Source organism: Rousettus aegyptiacus, unplaced genomic scaffold, assembly GCF_014176215.1.
Source record: "Rousettus aegyptiacus isolate mRouAeg1 unplaced genomic scaffold, mRouAeg1.p scaffold_m13_p_3, whole genome shotgun sequence".
In the NCBI taxonomy this organism is placed as follows: domain Eukaryota; kingdom Metazoa; phylum Chordata; class Mammalia; order Chiroptera; family Pteropodidae; genus Rousettus; species Rousettus aegyptiacus.
In genome coordinates, this window is record NW_023416306.1 from 162588713 (window position 1) to 162603723 (window position 15011).

The 15011-nt window shown below is 44.0% G+C and overlaps 1 protein-coding gene across 6 annotated transcripts in view; it reads right to left on the reverse strand.

Annotated features, from left to right (window-relative positions):
* The window catches only part of KCNK10 (potassium two pore domain channel subfamily K member 10), a 112615-nt gene that overhangs the window by 36024 nt on the left and 61580 nt on the right, over positions 1 to 15011 (reverse strand). For 5 of the 6 annotated variants that reach the window (XM_016123807.2, XM_016123810.2, XM_016123808.2 and 2 more), the window contains exon 3: positions 6122 to 6239. In XM_016123807.2, coding sequence (XP_015979293.1) covers positions 6122 to 6239 — 118 coding nt within the window. Of the gene's footprint in view, positions 1 to 6121; positions 6240 to 8708; positions 9369 to 15011 lie in introns of those variants that run through there. The other variant, XM_016123809.2, reaches the window with a different exon arrangement.

Here is a 15011-nt window from a genome sequence, read left to right on the forward strand (position 1 = left end):
ATTTGTTTTCAGTCACCACCATTTTAATGGTGCACAAGAAAAAGCTCTTGGAACTTTTTTCAGGTGCTTTCAGGAACTTGAACAAAATCATTTTTCTAAGCATTCCCCTCTAGAATAATCCGATTTACACTAATATAGCCCTAGGGAAAAGGGAATAAATAGTATGCCTATGCAGCTTCGCATTATGCAGGTTTGTGGTGACTCTTGGAAACAGTCTAGTAACTCATGGAAATAGTTATACCTCTTTCTTGGCTGTCTCATAATTGCCCGATTACTGTCAGGGAATAAAGCTTCACTTTTAGCCGAATAACTCAGAAAGAAGTACATTGCCGATATCGGCAAGCAAAGTGAGGCTTTGAACTTGCTGACAAGGCATCTTTCAGCCCCAACAAGTGCTGCAGACCCTTCCTCCAGCTTTCAGAAAGGCTCTGCCCCCGCCAGCCATCCCACCTCGGACAGGTACCGCGTTCCGAGAACATTCCATTGTCATCCAAAGAGCATGAGAGGGAAGTGAGGAAACAGAGGCTCCGAGCCAATTCACTCCATCCTACCTGACTGTCCTTAGACTCACTCAGCCGCTCCTGACCCCGGTGTTGGAAGGGTTCAAGGAAAACGTGGGGAAAAATCAGTGAAGCGGAAAGTATTATACCAATGCAAAGTATTATTATTATTATTATTGGCTCATTATTTATTCAGTGTTTCACTGACAAGAACACTAAAATAAAATTAAAGCAAAGTTCTTGGATAAGGGAACTAGTGAAGCAATATTTAAATAAGTCTAAATACACTTAAGGTTATCGCTTCGTATCAGACATAATCGCCACTCTCGAGTGACACTGTATTTTGCGCATGAGCATGTGTGTTTGCATGCGTGTGTGCATTTTTGTACCCTGCCTCTAATGAACTCTATGGAGAGACCGCTCCAGTTTGACCCTCAGCCCTGTCCCTCAGAAAATTCCATTTTGGAACTTTGCTCTGAGGCAATGGGAGGGCCACATTCCTAGATTTTTGGCCCGACTTGTACCAGCCCATTAGGCTGCCCTGCTCATCCTTCCAGAATGCTTGGTAGGACTTTGCAGTAAGGTGTAATGGTTTGTGTAGACTCTAGAATGACAGAGTGTATGGATTCCTGTTCCTGTTCTGCCTCCAGCCCTTACTCTCAGATCTTGAGCAATCTACCTAACCTTTCTCCCTCACTTTCTACATCTGAGAGATGGGCTATAAATAGCACCCACCTTATTACAGCTATTAAAGATGAAATTAGTTACACGCGAAGCATGAGTGACCTGTGAAGATTAAATGCATGTGAAGCCTGATGCAAAGTAAGGGCTCATTAAGTGGTAGCAATTATCATCTTGCCCCAGGTTTTCTGTGGGAAGGAATCGCTTCTGAGAAACAGGTCTCTGGAAAAACTGAGCCCCAGGAGGAAACAGATAGTTGGTTCCTACTTTCCTGTGCAAGCTAAACTGTTCTCCCACACTGCCAGGACGAGGGACAAAATGTCTGTCTGCAACTCAGGTGGGCCTATGGCTAGATTTGAGGTGTCGGTATCTCTTGGCGCAGCTATAAGCAGCGAAGGCTGGGAAATGAGAGACACAGCTGCTATGGAGGTAGTCTATCAGGCAGAACTAGGCCAGAACATCCATCTGGATTTAAGTAAAGCGATACTCCACCAACTGATCGCTGGTACCTTTCGAAGGAGGCCATTTCTGTTGCGAATGGAAAGGACCAAGATAGAACTTAGCTCCATTCATCCCAAGCCCTTTAGGAACAGAAAGCTGGTGTTTAAAGAGGACTTGTGCCTGAGTAGCACACACATAATGCTCCCATTTGCTATCTACCTGCTAAAGTCAAATCTTTGCCAAACCACGTGCTGTGCAGCCCTCGTATTTGGTAAAGAGTGTGCATATTAGAACCAGAATGTCTGTGCATGCAGGACTGGTTTTATGGGTGTGCAACCTGTGCAGTCAAACAGGACCCCACATTTAGAAGGGTCCCATGCTCTGCTGCTGCCATTTTTATGTTCTTAATCATTTTTTAGCAAGGGACCACATCTTCACTTTGTACCCTGCGCATTATGCAGCTGTTCCTGGTGGATGAAACTAAGCTCCATTGCTGACTAACCACGAGATACTGGGCAAGTTTACTTAATGTCTCTGGGCCTCAGTCTTCTCATCAGTAAAATGAGGCTAATAACAGCGGCTACCTCATGTGGTTAGTGAGAGACTCAAAAAATGTACATGGAGCACAGTGCCTAGCACCTTATTCAATGTTTGCCACAGTAACTGCTGTTTCCTAAACCACGGGTTAAACATCCAACGCCAATGCTGATTAATTAGAAACAGCTGCCCAGGGTCTTGGGCAGGTACAACTCCTAAATGAGGCCTCCAAGCACGTAACACAGTTACCGGCTACCATCTGGAACCTGACCAGGGAGGGGCTCTCTCTAATGTCGGTGGAGCCTGGTTACTCAATCGGAAAAGGCCTGGAAGACTAAAATCTGATTGCATCCAGAGCTGTCGGTAAGGAAGCCATCATTTGCTGCCCTCCTGCAAGTGATGGTTCGCGAGAAAGCATAAGCGTTCAGGAGTGAGCGTCATTCCTCCAGTTTAGAAAAGCTGGTTGCTGGGGATCCATCAGGAGAGTCAGCGCTCAAGGGCAGGTGGGACTTTCTCACATCAGCATTAGTTACCAACAAAGGAGGCAGGGGCAGGACATTCTCAGCAAAGACTAAGCAGAGTCCAGTCTTTCTTCTGGACTGGCTCCTGGCTTGGGTAGTACCTGACCGCATTCTCTTATGCAATACACTTGTAAATCTTTCTGTATGTCTAGCACACATAAAAAAAAAAAAAAAAAAAAAAAAAAAAGCTTTTTTAAAAGGAAGTGCTTTGATATCTTCTGATAAAAGGAACCTTTGATACTGAGTAGGGTTGGGGCTTTTCAGAAAAGAGTCTATTATTCCTAAGATCTCTCTACACACACATTCTAAGTAATGAACACATTTTTGTGTATCTGAAAAGTACATAACCTCATGAGGCTCATGAAAGTCTTTCTGGAAAGTAATTTGGCAAGCTTTTAAAAGGTCCATACTCTTTGACACAGCAGTCTCTTGGGGATCTTTAGAAGGAAACAACCAGAGATAAAGACCACACTTCATGCACAAAGATTTTCATTGTGGTGCTATGCTATCACAAAAGAAAGACAGCTTCAGCCTCCAAAAACACGTGATTATAGCATGGATAGTAGATTCAATGGAACCCATCGAAAATGTTTCTCAAAGAAGCTTAGTAATATGGGTAAGTGTTTACAATATTAGCATCACAAATTATGTGAACTCAAGCAAGCAGGCTAATGTGTATGCATTTCACAAATAATGAAAAGACAGCTCTTCAGCTCCAGCTGCCTCATTGCCTGACTCCTAAATAATGGAAAATTTCTCAGGAAGAACTGGAAGAATTAGTGCGCTCTGAGTTTTCTTATAAGCCTTGCTGCCACATATGATGAATGAATTCACCACTAAATAGTTGGGACAAACCATTATGTGTAAGGATTCCCAAAAGAAGCTGGGATTTGGACAGAAGCCATGTGGGGGAAAAAATTAAAAAGAAACACAGAGAATGATAAAAAGAACCCATCGGTGGCCAATCTCAGAAAGTTCCAGAAAATTTTCAGTTATGAAAGTGAGGGTCTCACCTTGGACTTCAAAGGAGATACCCTTGTTTGCACCGAGTGTGGACGTAGGGTGAAGGGGAATAGCAGTAGATGCCGCCCTGCACTTGATCTTGTCCAGAAAGACAGACGAGGCAGGAAAATGCACGGAAGAACACGGGCGGCCATATTTGCAGGAAGCACTCTCTCTTTGCAGTAGGAAAGAGAAGAGTCTAGCTATGTGCCACCTGAAAAGTTACCTGCTTCTCCCTGCTCCGCTCTCCCTAGCCACATGGAACCATTCAGCAGATGGCTGGTACAGGAATATTTGGTGTCAAGCATTTTAAAAAAGAAACAGGTCCGGCATAAATATTAAGCTTCCATTGTTTTTTAATGGAAAAAGAAGACCAAAACTTACTGATGGATAAAAGACACTCAGCAGAAAAATCTTGCCCCAACTAGACAAACTTGTGACCAACTATGGATTAATCACCTCTAAAAATCTTCGCAGAGAAATTGCAAAGCAGAAATGCAAGAAATCAGGAAAGAAATGGTGAGCTAGCGAGCAAAGATGAAATGGGAGGTGATGGAATTCAGGGGAAAAAAAATAGGAAAGGAAAAAAAAACACTAATGATCACAAAATGAAAATAAAATTGGAAGGACTAGATGGCAGAACAGGCACCGTGAAAAACAGAAAAAAAAAAAAAAAAGGGAATAAGGAGGATAAAACTACCAAAATGAAAACCAAATTTTAAGGTTAAAATGGGGTAAAGGGAAAATGATAGACAAAAGACAAGGAAAGAAGTGATAATATGTGTAAAGTTGGAATCCCCACAGGGCAGAACTAAATCCACACAGCGGAGAAAATGCTTAAAGATGACGATCAAGAAAACTTTCCTGAAATACAAGAAACAAAACCTAGTAGTGTTATCAGATGAAAGATAGTTTGAATAGCTGATCAAAAAAGATCAAGCCACTTATGAAAAGGAAAAAAAAATTAAGCTGATATCAGCTTTCTCCACAAAAGCATAAATACCAGAAGAGACTGAAGCAACACCTCCAAGACCCTTTAAAAAGAACACGTGAGTCAAGGATTTCCCCTGCAGCCAAATCGCCCTTCAAGGGCACGGCTAATAGTTTGAACAATACAAAAATTCAGGGACTGCAGCTCCCTTCAGCCATTCTTAAAGAGGCGACTACTTGAAGACTAGTTTCAACCCAGCAAGTGATGATGAGGGAAACTATGGCAAAAGGACTAAAGATGAACAGTGACAATATCTAACTGGAGAGCTACAACTAAAACAAATGAGTATCCGGGGAACAGAACAGAATGTAAATTATATACCCCGACGGTACAGAATGACACAGTGAGTAACCACGGAGAGTGGCAGAGGGAAAGGAGATGAGATGCTAAGTTCACCGATTGAAGTAAGTCACTGCTTGCATTACAGGCAATAACTGAGAACCAAGCACTATCACTTAGAGCCGGCAAAACATCAAATAGAGGCATCAGCGTGTTTAATAATTTAAAAGTAAACATTTAAAGGATGGTGTCAACTAAAATTGTGTGCTGGAAAAGAGGGAGAAGAGATGTCATCTGCCCTAACAGAGAAGTAATAGATACTGCTTAAGGAGCAAAACAGTAAGGTTATTTATTATATGTGATTATAATTATATAAAGTTAACCCTGAAGACAAAAATACAAAACTCCCCAAGTATTGGGAAAAAGAGACACACATAGTATAAGACAAAAATAGGTGCAGGAACGAAGTGATTATCAGGCACCATATGATCAGCTGTGACGAGCAGTTACCTGGTCAAAAAAAATGCAGATGTTCCCCTATAATCTAATTAAACTATAGCAGGGAGATTGGAGGACAAAAAGAGCTTCTCCACAGCAGAGCGAGGAGAAAGAAAGAGCTCTAACTGCTCATCTTCCAGAATGGGAAGTCAAGGAAAAAAACCCTAAAACTGAAAACGCAGGAAGTAGCTATACATGAGTGTGATATTTACAGGCATGGAGATGAATAGCAAAATAACCAAGGAAAAGAAATGCCAGTAGTTGTCCCGGGGTTGGTGAAAAACGGGGAGAGAGGCAGAGACTGCTGTTTTTCCTAAACTTCCTAAACATTCTGGTTCTTTCATCTATAACTTGAACAAAAAAATGTACCATTTTTAACAAGGAACTTGAGCGCAACTGACCCACCGATGTTTTGATTTTTTCACTCTAACCTTTTCATCAGGTCCTTTCAGCCTGAAAGCCACCGAGTCTTTCGCTTTGAAAACGGAAGTTCTTCATTCTGCTTTGCCTTTCATCGAAAGCCACTACCATCGCTGCATTAATTCGACAGCGTTTCGTAAGCCTCTTTTGAAACTCAAGCGGCCATGTATTCTATGAGGACAAAGTGTCAACTAGGGGCCGTGACTCAACAGGGCCTGCGGAGGGAAAGACATTAGCAAGCGAGCGGATACCTATGGTGGTGATGACAGTCCCAGCAAAGAAAAAGGCACTTCCGAGGTCCCAGTGACTGCTGTTGTTGGAAGAATTTCCTATCGGACTGACTCCTGCATTGTCAGCATCAAGGGCATGCTGCAAAGAAAGTGAGAAAGCATGAGACTCAGTTAAAAAGTTTTCTTAAAGAATGATTTCCTGCTCGAGAACCTGCCATGATTGATAGAGAATGGAGGTGCATTATGTGGATGAGGGTCCGGTCATAAGGTGAAATAGTATGTCCCCACTGATTAAAATGAGAAAATTACTGTGTGTGTGTGTGTGTGTGTGTGTGTGTGTGTGTGTGTGTGTCTGTGTCTGTGTGTCTGTGTATAATTAGTAAATATATAGAAAGATGCCTAAAAGGATTGTCACCCAAAGTGATCATTCCTAGAAGACAGAAATTCAGTTGCTTTTGACTCTTTTCTGTTTTGCTAGAACGTTTTGCACGGAGCTTATTTCAGGGGTGCAGGGCATAAGAGCTTGGGTTCCTAGGTCAGATTGTGCTGCTCTGCCCGTTATTAACTTTAGAACCATGGGCAAGTTATTTTAACCTCTTTAAACCCAAATCTACTTGTTTGTAAACTGAGGATAATAATACTTTCCCCCACAGAGTTATCGTGAGGATTACATGACGCCCAGCACCGAGTTAGGGTTTAACTAAGAGCCAATTTCATGATTGTCACTTCACACCTACTTACGCACAGACACATTCTGCTCCCTGTTAAATGACAATGACTCCTTGCTGACTACTAGATTTGAAATTCCATACACCTTAAAATTCCTAATAAAATGGCTACGTTGATGGTCCACGCTCATCTCACACTACTATAAAAAGCCTCCAGCCCAAACGGGCCACTCCATGGGATGGTCACGCATACCTCTGGACCTTTGCTTATGCCCTCTCCAAAACGCGCCCATCCTTCGGGGCCTGATCCAGGCCTGCTTCTTTCAAGAGGCATGCGCAGAATATGGTGAAAATCTCTCAACAGCCCTTCCTGAGCTTGCCCCCGCCAACCCCTTTCAGGCCAGAGGAGAAGGTAGGAAGAGCTTTCAAACAGGTGAGTTTTGATGAGGAAGTGACAAGGGAGGATGAGGACTTCAGAGGGAGGTGACAGATATATGAGCTACTTCTAGAACAGCAACTAGAGACTCTGTTCCCTAGACAAAGTTGGAATAACCCCGCATGGAGATATAAGACACAATTAAATATTGAAATGTGATTATATTTAACCCAAATAATGCCCATTAAACTTTGTTAAAACAATGCCACAAATCAGATTACAACTGAGAAAATCAATCATCCTCTTATTTTGCCATCATGAATCTGAGATATTTCAAACTCTCTAGACTAGGGATCAGCAACCTTTTTTTTCTGTAAAGCACCAGATAGTAAATATTTTAGGCTTTGTGGACCACATATGGTTTCTGTTGCATATATTTCTTTTCTTTTTACAACCCTTTAAATATGCAACATCCATTCTTAGCTGACGAGATATACAAAAACAGGCTGGGGGCTGGATTTGGCAGAACCCTAGACAATTGACTGACAATCGAAAAAATTCTCTTTTGCTTAAGGCTTTGGTTGATTCTTTCCTGCCTCTAAGAACATGAACTATTACACTGGCCACTGTTTCTAACATAAACCCTGGCATCCCAGAATTTACAATCCAACCGTATGGGATATGCATGGCCTTCCTTTGCTGAAGGTTTAAATTGGCCCAATCGACAACAATCATTTATTCATCAGGGGCTGTGCTCTGTTCTGCTCCGCTTTAGAGGGGAAACAGATGGCGAGTCCTTTCTGCTGGTACAATATCCACGCTCACTAGGCTGTGAGTGCCAGCAGACCACACCACGGGCCTTAACTAGTGTTTACCTCCTCATTACCTCGACGGCTCTGATGGCCCCACCTGGAAATAATACCTCAGGGACGGCTCTAGGCCTCAGCCACTTAGATGGCCTCAGATCACACCATGGATACCTAATATTTACAACCTCTCGAAAGCTGCAAAGAGAGCCTGGTTTTAAACAAGTCTCGCTGTGCTGAGTGTTGCACATAAACATCATAAGCAGACCCAGTGCTGCATACAAAAATACGGATTTGCAGAAAAAACAAACAGAGGTGATGGTTTCATCAAAAAATGTGAAGTAAGGTTCCTTTTCAAGTTTCATTTTTTTGAATTATGCAGTTTATAAATATGTAGTGTTTACGTATGTATTCATCGAGGAAAATGTTTATCAGTTGAAAGGAAAGGAAACTAAAACGTGTTGAGTACCTGCATTGAGCCAGGTACTATAGAAGTGTTATTCCATTTTATCCTTCGCACAACTTGTGTGTTATTCAACTTTATCCTTTCTATATCCTTTCTATAACTTGGAAAAAAAAAGAAATAATAATATCCTCACTTTAGTGATAAGAAAGCAGGCTCAGGAGAGTTAAGTAACTCACCCTTGGAAGTAGAGAGGCCAGAATTCAAACCCTGACTGGGCCAAAACCATGGTTTTGCCCTTTCATCTATGTATAGTACCCAGAACCCGTCCCCCCTCCCCCACCCCTATGCTCACCTTCAGACAGAGAAGAAGGGAAAAGACTGCCATTGTCCACGAATTCAAGCGGAAGGGACCGTACTAGGGACCAATTCTAATCAGACCATTGCCTTGAAAGTGGAGCCACTAAACTTCATTTGGCTTTTGGAGCTGGTGAGAGCTTAACTGTGTTGCATTAAAAATTAGATTTAAAAATAAATAAAACCCGGAAAAGGTGGATTTTATACCCTGAGAAGGAAGGAACAGAGAAAAGAGAAAGGCATGTCAATTGACGTGTGGGAGGTTCAAGGTCAGTTGCAGCAATGCCCAAGACTTTTTGAAGAGCACATCCATCCAGTATCCAAATTCAACTTGTTTTAGATCTGTGATGCAAATTCCTCTCGCTCCCCTAAATCTGCAGTAAAGTGAATGCCTTGGAGAAGTTGTTTTGCGGAAATTAAACATAAGGTTTATAGTAGGTGCAGTGGGGTCAGAGGGTGATTTAGAACTAGAAGTAAGGAGAAATATAAGCACGTTGAGTCACCAGACTCTTAAGGTTTTGGATGATCCCCAATCTGGGAATGAGGTTTGGTTCTATGAAGATCTGATGAGTTAGAAAGACTCCAGCAAACCACCAGAATTAAAATGAATCAGCAAATCTGAGAGGTACATACAGGAGAACCTGGTATAAATTATTGTTATCACTTGAATTAATAGCATCATTTTTAGCTCGATAAGAATATTTCTGATTGAGTTTATAGCTCTAACTTTATTCATCTTCTAAAATAGTTTGTTAATATCTTAACTGTTTGAAAGTAAAACATTTTAAAATTAAATGCATTTGCTTTTAAGTGTTTTTTTTTTTCCTCTGCATTCAGGCTGCAAAAGCGAAGATAAGCCAGACCATTAGAAATGTCTGAACACATAGATAATAAAATGATGCAATTGAGCTGTATACTGTTTGGCTTAAAATATCAAACAAAACTCTCTCCCGCTCTCTCTTCACCCTCCCACACCCCTACCATGCATTTGGATCACCAAGGAAGAACAGAGAAACTGCAGCCTCTGACAAAGTATGGAGGGCGTGGGGTTGACGTGAAGGAAGAGAGAAGCGAGGAGGTAAAGACGCCCCCGCCCTCCCCCGACACTTCCTCCCCAGCTCCCCCTGGTGCTGCAGTCCCAAAAGGCAATGTCTGGCTGCGTAAATCACTTCCCGGACGGCACGGGATACCATCATGAGTGTTAGCACTACACTGGGATGAATGATGCCCCACAGGGGACCACTAACTGTCTGTGGCTTTTCTCCTATGATCTGTGTGCTTGTTGAGATCATCTGTTTCCTTATGTGGCAACAAAAAGGAAGATGCACGGAGGTGGCGCGATCATCACTCACTCCATCGTCTTAGATTGCGCGGAAGGACAGACGCCACCGAGGGGCGCCACGCGCGCGGACACCGGGGTGATCCTTTGATTTATGGCCCGATCCAGGACACTTGCAAGGCTAAAAGGGGTTTCTGTTTATACTCATGCAGGGGCCACAGGGCAGGCGTAACTCAGGGCGTACAAGTCACTTCACTGATAGCTGACAGCACTGGGGCGAGAGGCAAGGACCCGTCGTCTGCGGGCACGGAGGGGGCTCTCTGTCTAGTGTTCTTAGTCCTGGGAAGGAGGTCGTTAGCCCTGGGCTGAGGCAGGACGAGGAGGCGGGTGTGAAAAGTGGCTTCCTCGGTGTAACGAAAGCCAGCACACTTTGGGCCATTAACGGACAGAAGGAAAGCCGCAGACCCCGCGAGGCAGACCGCACGCAGTACAACTCCAAAAAGCCCCTGATAATTCAAACCCCAGCAGCGTCTCTCCGCCTCCCCACACACGTGTGGCGGAAGGGCCGCAGGCAGGAAGTGGAAGTCTGAGATTAATTTGTTTGCCACAGTTGCATTTTTTTTCTTGTTTTCTCCTGCTTCAGAAGTGTTTCACGAATACGTATTTCACGCCAGGAGTGAAGGTGCTGAGACAGTGGCGATTTCCCCGCCACATGCAAGGCCACGTCGCAATGTTTCCGGAGGGGACATCCGAAGCCACCCCGCCACCCAGCGAGGCAGAGCGTGTGAGCGCCTCAGGCACTGACTGCTCTTAGCACTGAGGAAGTTCGTGGGGAGAGAGGCGAAGGTTCGGCCTGTGCCTGTCACTCAACTTCTCTGAGCCTCAGTTTCCTCATCTAAGAAATGAGGGACCTTCCTTACAGAGCTGTCGTCAGCATTGTTTTTTCAATGCATATTAGACTTTTGGTGGTGTGCCCTCTCATTTCATAAATAGTAATATTAATAACAACGGAATCCTCTCCGAGCGCTTACTAGTGCACGGGTTAACTCAGTTAACCTTCGTGATGACCCCACGAGATGGGCATCACTACCACCCCCATGGGACACACACGACTCGGAATAGCATGGTACCTTGGCCATGGTCACACATCTAGAACACCGCAAAGCTGGCATGCGAATGCTATTAGAATCGTCAACAGGAAGATTGTCATCCTCAAGGCTGGAATGACAGCTTCTCTCCACCCACCCACCCCCCATCCCGTGTTCTCTTTTCACCCCGTCTCAGCCCCTCTTGGCCCAGCTCCCCGCCTTTGGGGAGAGCAGGCTGGCTCCCACCCAGGCTGGGCACCTCAAACATCTACGAGGGGTACAGGGAAGAGGGAAAGCGGTTTGATGTGAACACGTCCTCACTTCCCGCCCGGGCAGACGGCCGATGTGGTGGTCAGCCCTGTGCTGGCCAGAGCAGACGGGCCATCCTATGGCTGCACCACCTCAGGGTCTCCCACCAAAAAAAAAAAAAAAAATTCACAAAAACCAGGTCAGGCCATCAAAAGGCAAAGAGAAAGGCATCTTCGGTGCCATGGTGGCTATTACAATAGAGTTTATTTTCCTGTAGTACAAGGTATCCAGCTACGTGAAAAGATGAGCCTTTCCTCATACTTCACGGCCTGGTTATAAATCTAAAGTAAAGGCCAGCTGGGGAATGGACAGGATGAACGGAGAATCTGTTCGGAGAGTAAGAGAGAGAAAAACGCGGGAAGAACTAGACCCCACACCCAGAGCCGAGGGTCTTAGACAAGCTCACTTTCGTTGCTACCATTAGTTAATTCTTTGGGTGGGGAAATGTTCTAAAACTCAATTTATCAGCACCTGGATATATACGAATGAAAAAATCTATCTAAACATTGTCATGCGGATCAAGCCATATTTGAGGGAGCTCTTTTTCCTAACAGTGTAGAATTTATTTATTTTTTCTATCTTTGACTACAGGGAAGGATGAGATAAAGAGAAATTTTAAACCACGAGGAAAGCATCAAGGCCACTAAGGAAGCAGGGATATGCGTATGCTCTGATAAGATCAATACCCTTCCAGACTAACTGTCATCTTTTATCTCAGTTTGAACTCAACTGCTACAGACTGAATAATGACTTTACGAATGATGTTGAAAAACCACCCTAGTCCTGAGGAGAATGTATGATGCATGCCCTGCTATCTCTGCACTTGAAATTATTCCTATCAAAAATGAGTCTATCCAATTTCTAGGGGGCAAAAAATTTTTTTTCTGGTCTACAAATACAGCTACAGAAATTTTGATTCATTGCAGTGTGAGCTAAACCAAAAATCACTATTCCTTTCACTGCCACGGCATTGGGAACCTGACCTTTAATAGATGATTAATCCCGTCATGAAAAAGAGATTCTTCTGACACCTTGTTTTCATTGCAGCTATTTATTTAGACTCCTTCTTGATCCCAAGTGTTCAATATTAAGCCCCAATTAATATTTCATTTCCTCTTCCCCCTTCGAGAAGGAGTTAGCACTTCCTGTCAGCACCTTCTCTAATGAGCACAGTTTGGCATGGGGGCAGACAAGGAAGTGGAGACGGTCCCAGAGATTTTAAAGAAAGCTCTAGACTACTCATAAAAATAATCACAGTCACCAGCATTCGCAATGTGCCTTCCTATCTTATTCAGCCCTCACGAAAAACCTATAATAATAAATCCTATTATTATTCCCATTTTATAAATGCGACAACAGAAACAAAGTAACTTGCCCTTGGTTGTAGAAGTTAGTAATTGGCAGAGCTGGGACTGGTTAAAGATCCACTCTTTTAACTCTGGCCTTCTCCTACCTCCCACAGATAGCTCTCTTTCCAGCTTGCAAAGATTTTTCTAAAACTCATCTGTTATGTCCACCTGGAAAAAAAAGAGACAATATAGAGAAATAGAAATGTGCACCTCTGGTCCTCATTTTTTCAAAAAATAAAAGGTTAAACCCTCCCTTACTCAGAAGGGTTAGCCAGTATCTGCAAACTTTTCATCTCTCCTGCTCATTTCCACCGAGAAGGAAAAAAAATGTATGTTCTCCGTATGGACTCTTAACTGCAGACCCGAATGATGGCTCGTGTACTTTGGTTTTAAGTTGAATATATTAACTCAGCCTCAACACCTGATGTGAAGACGCAAAGCTACGTCTCCCGAGAGCACAGACAACAGTTATTACACTTCGTAGTCTTCTCACAGGTGACTGCAGGTCTTTTGGGGGTCCCACAAGTTGAGTTAGAGGCTTCTGCTCGCTGCACAGAAGCCCGAGTAGCTTCCTTATCTTCCAGCACCGATCACAGTGGACTTGACTAACTGCCTGAGCCAGGTCGGTCTCCCCAGCAGGGAACAGAGCACCGTGGTTAGACACCGGCTCTGGAGCCAGACTGCTCGTGTCCAGATCCCACTTCTATGTCTCACTAAAGCTTGGGCAAGTTATTTAACTCCTCTGTTCCTTGGTGGCTTACACTGACCTCAAAAGATCATTGTCAAGATTAAATGACTTAAAACATAGAAAGCACTTAGAGCAATGCTGGCCACAGTAAACACCATGCTATGTTAGCAAGTGACCCAATTAATACTAGACGGGAAGCTTCTATTAAGTACTGGGGACAGAGTGGTGAATAAAACCAGACGTAGTCCCTGCCCTCTCGGAGCTTATCGCTAGGATAGGATGACCAAACGTTCCAGTTTTTGTGATTCTAGAGTAATTGTTAGGAGCATCCCTTTCTCAAAAATGTCCTGGTTTGAAAGATAAATTATATGGTCATCCCACTGATAGGAAGTGGTGGAGGCGAACCTTATGCATCTAATCACCCAAATAAGTGTGACTAACACCGGGACGGACGCGGCAGAGGGGAGGGAGGTAGAGCCGTGAGGCACCAGGGTGAATGCATGAGCAGGAAAACTGGCCTAACGGGACAGGGATCCCGGGAGAGTCGAGTGCCGAGGCTGTGCGGTGGACGGAAGCTGAGGTGTCTAAGGACTGAGGGAGGGGAGCCTGCGAGGCTGGAGGTCACTTAGCAAAGGGAGCTTGGGAAGTGAGGAGAGTGGAGACGGACAGGAGCCAAACTATACTGGGCCTGTAAGAGCACTGTGAGGCTGTAGCTATGTTTCAAGTGGCAGGATGACGTGATCTGATCAATCACTACGTGGCCGTTTGGATCCCTCATATACACCCAAAGGGTAGCAATGGTGGTGATGACCTGGTTTTAAGTCATCCATTCATTCATTCATCAATTAAACATATATGGAGTACCAGCTATGAGCCTCTACTAAGGGTTTTGATGCGGATTTCCGAACTGGTTTATCCTCAGAGGTGCCAAAATCCAAGCCCTTAGGGAAGCCTTCACGGGCCCTCCGTGGCACCCTGCTTGGCCCCATAGCATCGGGCCACTTTTTAGACTCTGTTGGGCGATCATCGTTTCTTTCATCTGTCTCCTTGCTACAACTGTGAAGTCTTTCAGGTTGACTCTGTGTCTTTTATCAATATATCCCTCATGCATGGCACGGTGACTGGCCCAAAGAAGAAGCTTAAGTTTTGAGGAATGAATGAATGAATGAACAAATGAATGAGGCCTTCTGTATCTGTTTTGGAAACCAAGAGCCCTTCCTTTAGATCCCTCAAGAAGCAAAGCATAAAATGATTTTGTTTCTGTGCGATGTAAGTCCTTTCTTTTTGTTCTGGTTGTTAAAAGTACTTCTTCTGAATCATCTTTTCATATTCTTGATGCATGAGCAGCTTCCCTTGGTGTCTCTAGATGTTATAGCTTTTACATCTTTAGGAAAAGACTGGCCTTTACAGAAAGCATGGCACCTGAGACCTCCATCCGCAGCCTGTGGAAATCCTCGCTGGGAGTCCTAGAGCAGACAAGCTTTCTCCTTCCCTGCCCCGGGCTGTCCCTTCCTCCAACTAGCCTTTGTGCAAGAAGTTTAGACTGAAGCTCAGGCATCAGGTGACCGCTGGTGAGTGCAGGCCTGGG